The 16,694-nt window shown below is 40.9% G+C and overlaps 1 protein-coding gene across 2 annotated transcripts in view; it reads right to left on the bottom strand.

The window, feature by feature from the left end:
* Window positions 1-13,744, bottom strand: part of LOC135556291 (nucleoprotein TPR-like) — a 38,668-nt gene extending 24,924 nt beyond the window's left edge. For both annotated transcript variants that reach the window (XM_064989368.1, XM_064989367.1), the window contains exons 1-10: window positions 13,581-13,744; window positions 12,872-12,976; window positions 12,637-12,710; window positions 12,454-12,550; window positions 12,254-12,357; window positions 11,965-12,129; window positions 10,634-10,807; window positions 4,596-4,683; window positions 4,303-4,443; window positions 3,493-3,590 (exon numbers count right to left, since the gene is read on the bottom strand). In XM_064989368.1, the coding sequence (XP_064845440.1) occupies window positions 3,493-3,590; window positions 4,303-4,443; window positions 4,596-4,683; window positions 10,634-10,807; window positions 11,965-12,129; window positions 12,254-12,357; window positions 12,454-12,550; window positions 12,637-12,710; window positions 12,872-12,976; window positions 13,581-13,731 (1,197 nt within the window). In that variant the 5' untranslated portion in view covers window positions 13,732-13,744. The remainder of the gene's footprint in view (window positions 1-3,492; window positions 3,591-4,302; window positions 4,444-4,595; window positions 4,684-10,633; window positions 10,808-11,964; window positions 12,130-12,253; window positions 12,358-12,453; window positions 12,551-12,636; window positions 12,711-12,871; window positions 12,977-13,580) is intronic.
* Between the last annotated feature and the right edge of the window lie 2,950 nt (window positions 13,745-16,694).

Below are 16,694 nucleotides of genomic sequence, written 5' to 3'. Positions count from 1 at the left end.
ACTGTATACTATGATACAACATATGGTACTGTATACTATGATACAACACATGGTACTGTATACTATGATACAATACATGGTACTGTATACTATGATACAATACATGGTACTGTATACTATGAGCGTCATGTTTCTTAATATAACCATTTGCTGAGCAAAGTCAAGCATCTCTGCAGATGAATTCTGTAAATACATACAGTACCAGTCAAAAGTTTGGACACCTACTGATTCAAGGGTTTCTCTGACATTATTTAAACTATTTTCTTCATTGTTGAATAATAGTGAAGACATCAAAACTAAGAAATAATCCTTCTTGATGCAGACCTTTGGAACATCTACACTTTGAAAAAAAGTGTAATAAATCCATGTAATATAGCCTACACCATCACAGTTAATCCATTATTTATTTTAGGCAGGTCTAAAGAAACATATGAAGAAAATGTTGTCAATTTCAGAAGAACAGAATAGCATACTCTGAGTTGTCCTTATGTGAGGCCCTGATCTGGCTATGCCATATGGCTGTGAGCTACACTAGTTTAATTTAGCAGACAAGATTTGCTTAGAATTCCGTGGCATTATTTTATAATATGAAGACTACAATAGAACACAGCTGAATAAAATAGAAAGGATATTTTCTCCAAAGGATTTCCGAGGGAGTGCAGACATGCAGCTATTCTGTGTTGAGCAGTTAACAAAGAAACAGGTCCTCCTATATGCGTAATTTTGAGTTATTTATGCATTCCTACGTTTGGACATAATGCCCCCTAAAATAGTCAATGCCTTGTGGCAGTTGTGCCCTTGAGCTGAATAAAATAATTATAATTCCTTCCTCCCGGCTGCCAATCGCTTTGCTCCGAAGCACCTCTTACTCACACGGCTCCCTCGGATACCTCAATTCTTATTAGCTAATTCCCTTCACGTAATCGGGCCCTTCTCACAGGCATCTCATCTTTGAAGTAGGCTTCAAGTGAAGACAGACACATCGGCAACGCAACTGCACGCATTTACATTTCGTCAGCCAAAAAGATGAGTAGGCCTAACGAACAGCAAAAGCACTGGTCTGTCCATTTTACTATCCCCCATAGTACAAAAGTTGACCTATTCCATTGGTCAATTTGTCCTGCTGTGCAAGAAAGAAATATTCCAAACATACTCTGAGAAGGTTGTGGGATGTGATAGATCCCAAATGAATACAACAACTAGCATCAAAAAACATTTAAAAAGCAATGAGGCTGATGCAACAGATCAGAACATTTACCACAAAATACTGATAAACTACTAGGATATTTCTGCACATTATCAGTTAGGCTCTACACCGGTTGTAAAGCAGATAAATGGGCTTATTTTTAGTTCATTATTTGGCCACCTTATCAAAACATATAAGTCTATGAGCTAGCTACATGAGATGTCCGACTATGATGTGAAAAAAATCAGTGCTGTTTCTTGCCTTACTGCACATGCTGGGCATTATTCACACGTGATAATACATCATACATTTACATTTACATTTAAGTCATTTGGCAGACGCTCTTATCCAGAGCGACTTTCACAAGTGATAATGTTGTCACCCATCAGACTATTCTTAATTTAATCTCGTCTTTACATATACTAAATAATATGTGTGAAATTTGTTTGGATTTAGACTGGACCATTATCATGCACCCATCTCAGAACAGGGGCAGGGGAAATGTATATTTTTTGCATTGATGCCAGAGTGATTAGAGGGACAATGGAGTGCTGAGTACCAGGCAGTTATCAAGTTTGGTAGGCTACTAATGACCATCAGCAGCATCAAAGCACAGTTTTGGAAAAGCCTAGTTGCCGTGACTAAACGGTCACGTGGAATTTGACTGCGGTCATGACTGCCGGTGTGGCAGTAATACGGTCACTGTAACAGCCCTAATACTGCCCAATCCTACCCATCACTAATGGTGAGAGATGTGAAAGGGAGCGGAGTTACAGCCTCGCTCTATCCAATAGTAGCAGTGAGCTCAAGTTACAACCCGCCTTTTTCTTGACAGATAGCAGAAATAGCCAATTGAGTTGTTTCAAATTTTGTCCTGGCAGCTGAGTTGTTTAGAAATGCGTCCTGAAAGCAAAAATGTTTAAAAACAAATCCTGATCAAGGGAAATGACAAAAGAATAAATAAACTATTTTCATAAGCATCTGTGATTACAAATCATGACGTTACACGTTGGAACTATTTGCATTGAATAAATGCTATTTTATAGTCTCAAACGGCAATGCCTATATGAGGTCCTTCCATACAGGCGTGCCATTCTGGAGTGATGCTTCTATGCAAGCTGGAGTGATGCTTCTACTGATAACATGATCTTATCTTGGCCAGGTCGCAGTTGCAAATGAGAACTTGTTCTCAACTAGCCTACCTGGTTAAATAAAGGTGAAATAAATAATAAATAAAAAAGGCTAATATACAGTGAGCTCCAAAGGTAATGGGAAAGTGACACACTGTTGTTTTGGCCCTGTACTCCAGCACTTTGGATTTGCAACAATATGATGATGAGGTTGAAGTGCAGCCTGCCAGATTTAATTTGAGGGTATTTTCATCCATATCGTGTGAACCATTTACAAATTACAGCACATTTTGTACATAGTCCCCACGTTTTTGGGGACCAACAGTATTGGGACAAATTCACTTGTATGTGTATTAAAGTAGTGAAAAGTTAAGTATTTGGTCCCATCTTCATAGCACACAATAACTACATCAAGCTTGTGATTCTACCAATTTGTGGGATGCATTTGCTTTTTGTTTTGGATGCTTTCCAGCTCATGTGAATGAGTGAGAAAGTTAGACGCACAAATACCATACCCCCAAGACATACTAACCCTTCCGATTATTTTGCGACCAATATAAATGAATGGTAAATAATGTTACGTGTCACCTTTATTGCAAATAATAAAATCTAAACACTTCTACAGCCATGTGGATGCTACTGTTTACAGATAATCCTGAATGAATTGTGAATGATCAGTGAGAAAGTTTGACGCACAAATATAATCACCCCAAGACATGCATTTTTGGGGGAGTATATTTGTGCATCATTATTCACGATTCATTCAGGATTATCCGTAATCATGGTAGCGTATTAATGCAGAAGTGTTTTGAAACATTCTATACTTGATTACAATAAAAGTGACTCCAAAATGACAATACATTATTAACCATTCATTTCTATTAGGCACAAAATTATTTGAAACAACCAAAACAAACAGCAAATGCATTCAACAAATATGTATAGTCACAAACTTGGTGTAGTCATTGCATGCTAAGAACATGGGACCAAATATGTAACTTTTTACTACTTTAATACACATATTTGGCCCAATACTTTTGGTACCCCTAAAATGGGGGAACTATATACAAAAATATTGAATATCGGCTTAAAATACTGGCCATCGGCCTCCTTGACACCCCAAAAAACGGTATTGGCCCTAAAACAAATCCACGTCGGCCGTTCTCGAGTGGTTACCTCAGTCAGCTTCATGCCAGGTTTGACAATCTTGGCCACGGCGGCTGCAGTTGGGGACATGGTGGTAACCGTTTCCTCTGACAGCACTGAGGCTGCACCTGCAGGGCATGGAAAGACAACCATGCAAACAGGTTCCTCCTCCATTTTGTAAGAATATGTCGAAGATAAATGCATAACGCAGAGAAAGTACGAGGTCAAGAAGTCAATAGAAATAACGATCAATGGAAAGTGTTTTTTCTGTAATAAGGAATGATTTATCAATGGGTCAGAGACATGGCAGGAATTTGTCTATACAGTTAGCCTGAAATAGAATACTTGCTATTTGGCCATGTTGTACTGCAAGGACTTCTAGTTGGTCAACCACAGGCTAGTGCTGGGTTATAAAACTAGATCATGTCCCTTTCTTCTGGGGAGAGAATCACTGGAGAGCATCACTGTGGACAGGGGAGAATGACCATCTACTACTTCCAAGCATGATTTGTGCATTGTGAATAAACCTATTTTCGTCCACCCGGATTTGTTTGGGGTCTGTGTTATTAAAGAATAACATCAACTGCTAACAATTTCACACTGAAGTCTCCAGAGCATGATCAAAGAAACCCCATCATCCTAATACAATACTGATTTGTATTCAGATGATGGGGTTTCTTTGATCATTCTTTGATCAATAGAAATCAGTCTGTGGCCAGTTTGTCAAATCTGCTGGTAATGATGCTAACTCGGAGAGACACCATCCCTATTAAAGTCATTTGAAGGTCCAGTCAACTGTTCAGTAAAAAAAAAAAACGCTGATTGTTTCTTAAGTCTGACCTCTGAGCTTGGTGCCGGACAGAAGTTCGTTGGCGTTGTCCAGTTCTTTCTCCAGACTGGAGATACTGTCCTTCAGCTCAGCAGCCTCCTTGATCCGACAGGCATCCATCTCCTGCAGTTTCACCTCCAGGGCCTTGTTCGCTGTAGAGAGGAAAGGAGAGGAGAATTCAGACTAATGACAAATAAAGTTAGCCTACCAATGACAAGAAAACATAGTGACTGTGTTAGACAGTTTTGCATTGAGACAATAGTTGTGTGTGACTGTCTTTCTGGTCTCTCTCTCCCTCCCTCACCTTCTACAGCATCCTTCAGCAGCTTGTGCAGCTCCTCTACAGCCCCACTCAACTCCTCACTCTTGGACTCAGAGTCTGCAGCAGCTCCCTGGGAAGACAAGGTAAAGGGTTGTTGGCCTGTGTTTGGACAGGAACAATTAATGCACTTATTAGCTATTTTTTTGTAACTAAAGTAAAAAATAATTAAAAAATAAAGAAAATACTGTAGAATGGCATTGGAGGGAATAGCAGCCATTTTATGGGCACCTGACCAATTGTGCCATTTAGTGTTTTTTTTTGCGCTGATCTTAACATTTTTTTCAACATAATGTTTCTGGCACTGTTTCCTATGACCAAAAATAGCTTTTGGACATCAGAACAGCGATCGATCGCAAACCTCTATTTGGATGAGGATTTTTACTTTAATGAGTCTGATGCGAAGGTCATGCTTTCTCATACCGGACAAGGCCCAAATCCCAGACACTCGAAAAAGGAAGAGGCGGTGTTACAGAGACCAGCGTGGATATCTGATGAGACTATGTTGGCGAGTGGATAAACCGCCTCTACCCTCCATTCGATTGGCAAACCTGCAATTACTGGAGAATAAACTGGACGAGCTCCGTTCGAGACTATCCTATCAAAGTGATCTGAAGAACTGCAATATCCTATGTTTTCCGAGTCTTGGATGAACAAGGACATGAAAAATATAATTCTAACTGTTTTTTCTATGAGAACAGCAGTTGTGTGTCTCTCTGTTAGCAACAGCTGGTGCGCAATCTCTAATATTAAAAGGAAGTCTCAAGGTTGGAATGCCTCATGATAAGCTGTAGACCATATTATTTACCAAGAAGGTTTTAGTCTATACTGAACAAAAATATAAACGCAACATGTAGTGTTGGTCCCATGTTTCATGAGCTGAAATAAAAGATCTCAAACATTTGCCACATGCACAAAGCTTATTTCTCAAACATTTTGTGCACATTCCTGTTAGTGAGCATTTCTCCTTTGACAAGATAATCCATCCACCTGACAGGTGTGGCATATCAAGAAGCTGATTAAACAGCATGATCATTACACAGGTGCACCTTGTGCTGGGGACAATAAAATGCCACTAAAATGTGCAGTTTTATCACACAACAATACCACTGATGTCTCAAGCAATTGGCATGCTGACTGCAGGAATGTCCACCAGAGCAGTTGCCAGAGAATGTTATGTTTATTTCTCTACCATAAGCCACCTCCAACGTAATTTTAGAGAACTTCTCAGTACATCCAACCTCACAACCGCAGACCACAGGTAAACATGCCAACCGAGGACCTCCACATCTGGCTTCACCTGCGGGATCGTCTGAGACCAGCCACATGGACAGCTGATGAAACTGGGGGTTTGTACAACCAAAGAATTTCTGCACAAACTGTCAGAAATCGTCTCAGGGAAGCTCATCTGCGTGCTCGTCGTCGTCACCGGGGTCTTGACCTGACCGCAGTTCGGCATCCTAACTGATTTCAGTGGGCAAATGCTCACCTTCGATGGCCACTAGCACACTGGAGAAGTGTGCTCTTCATGATAAATCCCAGTTTCAAATAGCAGACAGTGTGTATGACGGTTTGTTGATGTCAATATTGTGAACAGAGTGCCACAATGGTGTCAGTGGGGTTATGGTTATGGGTAGGAATAAGCTACTGACAACAAACACAATTGTATTTTATCAACGGTAATTTGAACACACAGAGATACTGTGATGAGATCCTGAAGCCCATTGTCGTGCCATTCAGCCACCGCCATCACCTTATGTTTCAGCATGATAATGCAAGGATCTGTACACAATTCCTGCAAGCTGAAAATGTCCCAGTTCTTCCATAGCCTGCATATTCACCAGATATGTCACCCACTGAGCATGTTTGGGATCGACGTGTAGGACAGCATGTTCCAGTTCCCGCCAATACCACTGGATGCGTCCCCTCCTTAAGAAACCAACACTCGACTCAACTGACATTAAAAACTAAAGACCTTTTTCACTTCTTAATTTTTTTGTTAAACAATTGAGCTTGCTGTCTCTGATTAACTTTTTCATTATCTCTCTCAGAACAATTTTCTTGACACTAACCAGTCAGGCTTCGGTGGTTACAACAAATACTAACTGGTTCCGATCCACGTCCCAACCCTTTAAGGTATTTGTATTCGCAGTAGTGATGCACAGACATGTTTGGCCGATACCGATATTTTCCTTGACAAAAAACCCGTCATCGATAACCAACATTAAAAATTTTAGCGGCCTTTTAAGCATTCCAGTACAGTTAAATAGTTAACATATGCACGGAATCAGCGTTCTAAGGCACTGCATCTCAGTGCAAGACGCGTCACTAAAGTCCCTAGTTCAAATCCAGACTGTATCACATCGTTAACTAGCTCAAGACGGGTCACTCAACGAGAATGCTCTACTCTGTGACATGGAGGCTCTCCACACTGCCAAAGTTGACTCTCTCCCCCCTGTTCTCATCCTTCTAGATCTCTCCGCTGCCTTCGACACTGAACGCATCAGATCCTCCTAGGGCTGGGCGTCTCAGGATATGCACACTCTTGTACTGCATCCTACCTGGCAGGCCGCTCCTACCAGGTGAAGTGGAGAGGATCTGTGTCTGCACTACTTACTCTCACTAATTTTGCCCCCCAGGGCTCGATTCTAGGCCCTCTCCTCTTCTCTCTATACACCAAGTCACTCGCCTCCATCATATCCTCAAGTGGTCTCTCCTATCATTGCTATACGGATGTCAACTACCCCCCCCCCGACATTCAGGTGGCGACACACATCTCTACGTGCCTGGCAGATATCTCAACTTGCATGTCGACCCACCACCTCAAGCTCAACAAAACTGAACCGCTCTTCATCACGGGAAGGCCTGCCTGCTCAAAGGCCTCCATCACAGTTGACAACTCCAGTGTCAACCTCCCAGAGTGCAAAGAAACTTGGCGTGACCTTGGACAAAGCCCTGTTTTTTGTTTGTTTTTTTAAACATCAAATCAGTGACCCGCTCCTGCAGGTTCATGCTCTACAACATCCATAGAGTATGACCCTACCTCACACAGGAATTAGTGCAGGTCCTAATCCAGGCACTTGTCCTCCCCAGCCTGGACTTCCGCAACTTGCTGTTGGCTGGGCTTCCCACTTGACCAATCAAACCCTGCAACTTATCCAGAAAGCAGCAGCCTGCCTGGTTTTCAATCTTCCCAAGTTCTCTCATGTCACCCCGCTCCTCTGCACACTCCACTGGCTTCCAGTCACTGGCTGCACACTCCAATGGCTTCCAGCTCGCATCCACTACATGACCATGGTGGTTACCTATGGGAATAGCAAGAGGACTGCCCCTCCCTACCTCCTGGGTATGCGCAAACCCTACATCCAAACCCGATCACTCCGTTCTACCTAGGGGAGGGCAGCTCCCGCTCAGCCCAGTCCAAGCTCTTGTCTGTCCTGGCGGTGGAACCAGCTTCCCCTTGAAGCTAGGACAGCAGAGTCCCTACCCATCTTCGGAAAACATCTGAAACCTTACCTCTTCAAACAGTATCTTAAATAATCCTCTTCCTCACCTCAACCAGCACTTGACCCCCCTACACCTTCTAGCTCTGACTCTGATAGCCAAGTTGAGGAGAAATGTACTTTTATGCCTGTGCTGTGTTGTTGTCCCACCGAGCTATCTTAAGATGAATGCACTAAGTCGCTCTGGATAAGAGAGTCTGCTAAATGGCTAAAATGTAAATATCCAGCAAATTCACAAAGCCATTGAAGAGGAGTGGGACAACATTCCACAAGCCACAATAAACAGCCTGATCAACTCTATGCGAAGGAGATGTGTTGCGCTGCATGAAGCAAAACGGTGGTTACAACAAATACTAACTGGTTCCGATCCACGTCCCAACCCTTTAAGGTATTTGTATTCGCAGTAGTGATGCACAGACATGTTTGGCCGATACCGATATTTTCCTTGACAAAAAACCCGTCATCGATAACCAACATTAAAAATTTTAGCGGCCTTTTAAGCATTCCAGTACAGTTAAATAGTTAACATATGCACGGACGCAGCGTTCTAAGGCACTGCATCTCAGTGCAAGACGCATCACTACAGTCCCTAGTTCGAATCCAGGCTGTATCACATCGTTAACTAGCTAACTATATAGCTAGGTGTCGTCATCTAAAATAACCCTAATTTACAAGACCGTTCTTATTTGAAAATCCACGCAGTATAGTTTTTCCTCGGGTATAGTGTTCAATACACATAGGTTGACAATACATGTGGCTCAATTCACAGTTGTTTCAGAGTCCCGCAATAAGAGCTACGATGCGAATGTTCTCTGGGTGTCACTGAGTAGACTGGTACCTATGGATTGTGGATCAATGACATGGGGTAAGGCTGTAGAGTGAAATAAGTATGCCCCCAATGCAATTCTAAAGTATAATACATCCAGTGTGATTTCAACAAATTTCTGCCAAATTAACAAATTGTCTTTTGTTCATTTTATATAACATTCCAACCTTGTTCAGGAGGTTCTATTCAATTATGGCAAAATTCTACTATTGGTATTTATTTGCATCACTGTCAATGACATATTTTGGGGCGGCAGGTAGCCTAGTGGTTAGAGCATTGGGACAGTAACCGAAAGGTTGCTGGATCAAATCCCTGAGCTGACAAGGTAAAAATCTGTAGTTCTGTCCCTGAATAAGGCAGAAGAACCCACCGTTTCCCGGTAGACCATCATTGTAAATAAGAATTTGTTCTTAACTGACTTGCCTAGTTAAATAATGGTTTAATTTAAAAGATAAATACTTTTATTTTGAAGGCTAATGTCCACTATTGTGGCTAATCCTTATTATGGCTTGCTTCACATTGATGGGTCCGACCACCATTAATCAAATAATAACTTATTTTAGATGATGACACCTAGCTATATAGTAAGCTAGCTAAAGATAGCAAAATGACACTGTTTCAGTAGCTATGCTTTTGGGAAAAAACATTGTTTCCATCCATGAGCTAGCTAGCTTTTTTATGACCAGCACAGTATGTGCTTGAGACAACCAGCATCATAGCATACGTATCGATGAATCGTTGTGACATATGAAATACGAGTGATAGTGTATTCAATGTGTAATAACTACACTAAAAATGTATGAACGCATTAAATTATGCGACGTGCAGTCATATTCAGGTCCTGATTGGTCGACAAGCTTATGACACTATTTGACGTGTATATTTTTTGACATGCAAAGACCCAAACGGCATTCCATAGAAATCCTGGTTGAGAATGAAACGACTGAACAACGAAACAACACAGCAAGTGAAAGAAATAGGTTTTGATTATGTTTTACTGCTAATGGGGACATACGTAAATACAAACAAAACAACTTTTTGGTCAGTGTGGTGTGTGTGTAACCTTTATTTAACTAGGCAAGTCAGTTAAGAACAAATTCTTATTTACAATGACGGCCTACCCAGGACGATGCTGGGCCAATTGTGCGCCAATTATGTCCGGATGTGACACAGCCTGGATTCAAACCAGGGACTGTAGTGATGCCTCTTGCACTGAGATGCAGTGCCTTAGACCGCTTCATCCATGTGTGTGTGTTAACTATTTAACTGTACTAGAACGCATAAAGGGCTGCTAAAATTCTAAATATCGGTATCGAGTTTTTTGGCAAGGAAAATATCGGAGCTCATATTCAGACAAAAAAATGTCACATCGGTGCATCACTACTTTTACCCCTACCGTACTCCTTGTATATAGCCTCGTTATTTTATTGTGTTACCGTTTCCTTTTTTTGTGTGCTAATTTTCCTTACTTTTTAACTCTGCATTGTTGAGAAAGGGCTTATTTATAAGTCAGCATTTCACGGTAAAATATACACCTGTTATATATGGTGCATGTGACAAATACATTTGATTTGATTTGAAAAGCAAAAAAAATGTACCGATCAAATTAGCAACATCTGTAGTCATGACTGAGTTTGAGAGAAAATAGAGTACTGATTGGAATTGAAAGCAAATCCTAGACTTGTTCTACATACCTTGTACAAGTTGGATAGCTTTATGTTGGCATTCAGCTCATTCCTAAACTTCTCCTCCATGCTAGCGTGCTGCTCCTTAGCCTCTTTCAGTTTGCTGATCATGTCTTCAGTCTGCTTCTGAAGGCTTTCACTTGAAGTCTTTAAACTTGTCACTTGGTCCTGGACTCTGTTCAACTACAAAAACAAACGAAAACATAATGTTGACACGGTAAATGGGGATAAACCAGTCAGGTAATAGTTTAGAGACATTGTCATAACAAAAACATACTAAATAGATGAATATGAAAACAGCATGTACAGTTGTCCCAACATAACTATTTGTGATAGAAAAATAATGTATTTTTACAGTTATGTCTTGGTTTACCCCATTCAGACGCTAACTACGTAAGAGATAATCAACGAGGGGCTATGATTTCTCTAGAAAATAATGAACAACGTGGAAGGTGGAATGGAACTGACCTTCCACGGAGTTGCATTATTTTCCAGAGAACGCAGAGCCACGAATGGATTATCCCTTTTATACCATGGCTATAATTTAACACATTTGCAGGTGGAAATGTGTTCAACATCCACTGAAGTAGCTACTAGCAAGTTTACTAGATAGATACAGTAGTTGCCATGGTATCCAAATGTAATTAATAGTTTAGCTAACTAAACCATCAAGTCCTAGCTTGCTATTATGAAAATCGAATTCAACAATGTCAATAATGTTTTCAATTCGACTTTTGCTTTCAGAAACAGCTCAATAGAAAATATGAGAATGAACTATAGCCATTGAATTCTACCGTGCTGATTACACCATGCGTAATAGGGAAATAATGGATGCTATAGAATGCCCTTCAAGCCAATCATAAATGAGTATTCAACAATGCCATGGAGTATTGTTAAGAGCCCTGATGCCTGCTCTAAACGTTAACACGCATCACTTGCAGTACTGCTTTGGAAACATAAGGAATGTTCATATCAGCAATAAATAATTTCCAAAAAACTAAAAAGGTTAAATAACTTCATATCTTTATAGCGGTAGGGTTCCCACATGGCCATATTTCCATGTTACAGAGCTTGTTAACGGAAAACTGACGGTAAACAGAGTTGGGCCGCCAGAGCTAATTAGGTGTTTGCATTTGTGAAATTATTTTTATGTAATATGAAAATAGTCTTATGTTTCTAGAACTGTATCACAATTGAGAATCAATTCACTTTTAGATGGAGTATTTGGCTGTTTTGGATTCCACAGCCAATTCACCTGTAACAGAACATGTAAGGTCCTTGGACTATAAGGGGTAACGTTAGGCTCCTTTAGTCCATTATTGGGCTTGTCTTGGTCATACCTCATCCTCTTTGTTCTCAAGGCGGCACTTGAGCTCCAGGATCTCGTTGCCCTTCTGACGTGACAGGGCCAGCAGCTCCTCACTCTTAGCCTTGAGCTCTCCATTCAGCCAGGCCGTCTGGTCCTGCAACAGCTCCTTCTCCTGCGCCATACGCTTCTCACGGTACTAGAGGTATTAGGCAAAACCATGTGGATTACACATATGATGTATTGGATAATTTTAACACCTTCCTTAAGAGCTGGGTCTTATTCAAGAGTTCACAAGTTACAGAACATTCAAATAGGCTCACCTTGATGTTGACCTCTGAGGATTCGAGCTCGTCCAGCTTGAGCTGCAGCCCCATCTTTGTTGTATTGACTTCTGCCACTTTGTCATTGAGGTGCTGCAAGTCCTCTGATGATCAAATAAATCCCATAGACATTAGATAAAGACTGTGTGTGTGTGTGTGTGTGTGTGTGTGTGTATTCCTCCACATAGATTCATCCATACCACTCAGATAGTCCACTTCCTGAGATCTCCTCTCCAGTGTATGCACAAGCTCCCTCTTCTCTGACTCCAGTTCATCTTTGACTTTTGAGAACTGGACCTAGAATAAAAATGTGTACATCTATATTAAGCCCCAAAAGGTGTCAACACCAACCGTCAAAGAGGTGACAAGATCATGAGTCTCACCTGTTCAGATGTAAACTTTTCTTGGTTGATTTCACACTTTTTATTATTTTCCCGCACACTCTTGAGTTCTTCATCTATAGAAAAGAAGAGCAATTTCATTAAATGGTAGATTGCCATCCCCCATTCTTTAGTCATGGTCAGTAAATAGCCAAACATGCATCACATACTAGTGTTTACATGTATGCAGCAGTCATTAAAGAGACTTTGGCTGGATCATGTAACTAATTCCACTTACTGATCTTGGTGAACTCCTCTCGGAGTTTGTGGTGCTGTTCAGTCTGGGTCACAAACTGTTCCTGACTCTGCTCAAGACGCTGCACTTTCTCAAAGAACTGTTGTTCTGCAAGAGAGACAACAACACATGTCAACTTGGCTGCTCTCGTCTTGAAAGCTAAATTATAAATCAAAATACTTTAATGAAGTTGCCTAGCTACTTCCACGTTTAGCTAGCTATAGGGACAGAGAGTAGAGAAGTTTTCAACAAGAAAACGCAGGACTCTCCAATCCTATTCCTGGAGAGCTACCGACCTGCAGGGTTTCGCTCCCACCCCAATCTAGCGCACCTTATTCGAATAATTAGCTGGTTGATACACTGAATCAGGTCAGTTTCAACTGAGGTTAGAGTGAGAACATACAGGACGGTAACGTTAGCGCTCCAGCAACAGGGTTGGAGACCCTGAGCTAACGTTACCCTACTCGGTCATTCATTCACCAGGTTACGCCAGAGAGTACAGCTAACGCTAGCTAGTTACAGTAGCAAAGCAATTTAGACATGGTTGATAAACAATGTTGGAAAGCTATTTTTGAATCCATCATATTCCTCTGCCTTAAACTAGCTAGTAAACAGTCGTCGATGCTGCCGGTCAAGGCCATCCACGCGTTATCCTACTACGTAGTTAGCTGGGGCTGTACACATAATGACCTCCTGTTCGGCCATAGCTTACCACTATCGACTCTAAATTGCTCCTGGTGTGACTTGAGGAAATCTATTTCATATTGCAGATCAGAGATGAGCTTTTCCAGTTTATTTTGAACAGCTTTCGGGAGTTTCGTTATCTCAGCGCGCTCCAGGGCTTGTAGTAGCACTGCAGACATTTTCTCCTCACAAACACCTGGATCTGAGCAGGCGCAGTGACTACTTGTTCTCAGTGACCATTGTGGTGAGATACTTTATTATTTTTTTATTTTTTTTAACACAATACATAAAGCACACGAGGGAACACAAGCATAGATAGATTACAAACAATGGACAATCGAGCTAGGGGGTACAATATCACATTACAATTACACAAGGACCTTAAGGGACATGCATATACTTACAATTCTAACAGCTTTTTTGTTAGCAGAGCATTTAACCGTCTTAAAATACAGTTCCATTTCTTTTTGTAGGGTACGAAAATGTGGTTTTCTGTTTGTAAATTTACATTTGTGTGACCTAATGACTTCAAACAAGGTTCAGAATGTCCACTGACTATCCATCTATATTGCACACCCTTTAGTTTGTCAATTTTCATTTTTCATGATTTTTTCTAAATTTAAGTGTGAGCTTGCAGGCCTTTGTTTTACATTTACATTTATTACATTTAAGTCATTTAGCAGACGCTCTTATCCAGAGCGACTTACATGGGTGTTAATTTTTTTTTTTAAGCTAACAAATGTTCCTGTCTCGCAATAACTATCTTTCACATGGACACTGAAAAGATCCGCAAATGGCTCTATATGGTATGGATCAAGGACAGGAGAGGTATTCGAACAGAGATGCTTAAAGGAAGGCGCACAGGTAGACGTCAAGAAAACAATGTTTCATATGCTCTTTTTAATCACAGTAATAGGCAGTGATTTGTCAGTCAGTGAGCTTGATAATGTGAAAGAATCCTTTTCATAGCATCACTTTCATATACTGTACATTAAGACAAATCCTACGTTGAGTTTACATAACCTGATAATGACTTGATATTTGAGTAAATTCACAATAAGCCACCTGCAGATAACTTACAAAATGCAATATTGCATTTGAGGGTTCGTTTTTCTGATGAAAATAGTTATTTGATGCATGGCCTACTATTTCTAACTGGAAAAATAAATTCCCATGTCTTTTGTGAGTGAAATCCTTTTTCCAAAATTGATTTAGGTACATTTTTGTGAAGAGGTATGAGGGTTGTGATATGGGTCATTTAATAGTAAAATCATTTAAGGGGTCAAAACATTTCTATGTTGCTTCCCCAGTATCTGCATGAACCATCAGGCCAAGTGTTTTTGGTTGACCCTGCTGGACAGAAAGAGAAGGAGGAATCGGAACACGCTGCATTCAAATCCAGGTCTTAGTTATTCCATTGCACTGGATCTAATATATATTAGCATTTTAGATACATTCATAAGTGTAATATTTTTCTATGACATACTGTGAAAAACTCTCTTGGCTGCTGGCTCTGTCACTTTCAGACATGCGCAGAGCAGACTGAAATGGGAAGGGTAGCTCTTGATTTGAACCACAGGGGTTCTCTGTAAAGAGAGAGTACTCCAAAAGGCACAGACAAACCCCTTGACTTTTAATTGGCACCCTTGACCTGTATGTATTCTCTCCTGATTGGCTCTGTGGTGCACAGTCTGGCTAAAGTGCCAGAGGTATGAGGAGAGACATCCTCCTTTGTATTTATGGAAACAAATATTTCCCAACACTTTGGATCCTATTCTTGGACCGTCAGAAGACACAATGCAGAGAAAAAAGATTACTTATTACTGTTCATGAGTAACCTCAACTTTGTGGGTGTTTGGGCCAATAAAGTGCCAACTCAATTCTAAATCAAATCAAATCAAATTTTATTTGTCACATACACATGGTTAGCAGATGTTAATGCGAGTGTAGCGAAATGCTTGTGCTTCTAGTTCCGACAATACAGTAATAACCAACAAGTAATCTAACTAACAATTCCTAAACTACTGTCTTATACACAGTGTAAGGGGATAAAGAATATGTACATAAGGATATATGAATGAGTGATGGTACAGAGCAGCATAGGCAAGATACAGTAGATGGTATCGAGTAGAGTATATACATATGAGATGAGTATGTAAACAAAGTGGCATAGTTAAAGTGGCTAGTGATACATGTATTACATAAGGATGCAGTCAATGATATAGAGTACAGTATATACGTATGTATATGAGATGAATAATGTAGGGTAAGTAACATTATATGAGGTAGCATTGTTTAAAGTGGCTAGTGATATATTTTACATCATTTCCCATCAATTCCCATTATTAAAGTGGCTGGAGTTGAGTCAGTGTCAGTGTGTTGGCAGCAGCCACTAAATGTTAGTGGTGGCTGTTTAACAGTCTGATGGCCTTGAGATAGAAGCTGTTTTTCAGTCTCTTGGTCCCAGCTTTGATGCACCTGTACTGACCTCGCCTTCTGGATGATAGCGGGGTGAACATGCAGTGGCTCGGGTGGTTGATGTCCTTGATGATCTTTATGGCCTTCCTGTAACATCGGGTGGTGTAGGTGTCCTGGAGGGCAGGTAGTTTGCCCCCGGTGATGCGTTGTGCAGACCTCACTACCCTCTGGAGAGCCTTACGGTTGAGGGCGGAGCAGTTGCCGTACCAGGCGGTGATACAGCCCGCCAGGATGCTCTCGATTGTGCATCTGTAGAAGTTTGTGAGTGCTTTTGGTGACTGACTCTCATGCCCCTATGAACGGGGAAACAGGGCAATCGTTTTTAATCTAAACCAGACCTTTTTTTTTACTGGAGTACACTAACCCCTAATTGGGGCTCTTTTCTTGACACAGTAGCAGTTTAACAGATAAGTAGTTAAAAAGATCAAAAATTAGATTGTTGTAAGGGTGTATAACATCCTGTGCTGGCCTCATTTCCATATCCATTCTGGATTCTGAGTGGTAAAATCATAGCTGAAAAATGCCTGTATGTATGTGTACACACTTTCCGCCAAGACAGAAATGCCAAAGGGGGTGGAGTTGCAATCTACTGCAGAGACAGCCTGCTGAGTTCAGTCATGCTATCCAGGTCTGTGCCCAAATAGTTAGAGCTTCTACTTTTAAA

The sequence above is a fragment of the Oncorhynchus masou genome, chromosome 15 (assembly GCF_036934945.1).
Source record: "Oncorhynchus masou masou isolate Uvic2021 chromosome 15, UVic_Omas_1.1, whole genome shotgun sequence".
In the NCBI taxonomy this organism is placed as follows: Eukaryota; Metazoa; Chordata; class Actinopteri; order Salmoniformes; family Salmonidae; genus Oncorhynchus; species Oncorhynchus masou.
Note: the sequence above shows the minus strand (reverse complement) of the source record. Positions and strands in the feature narration are given on the sequence as shown.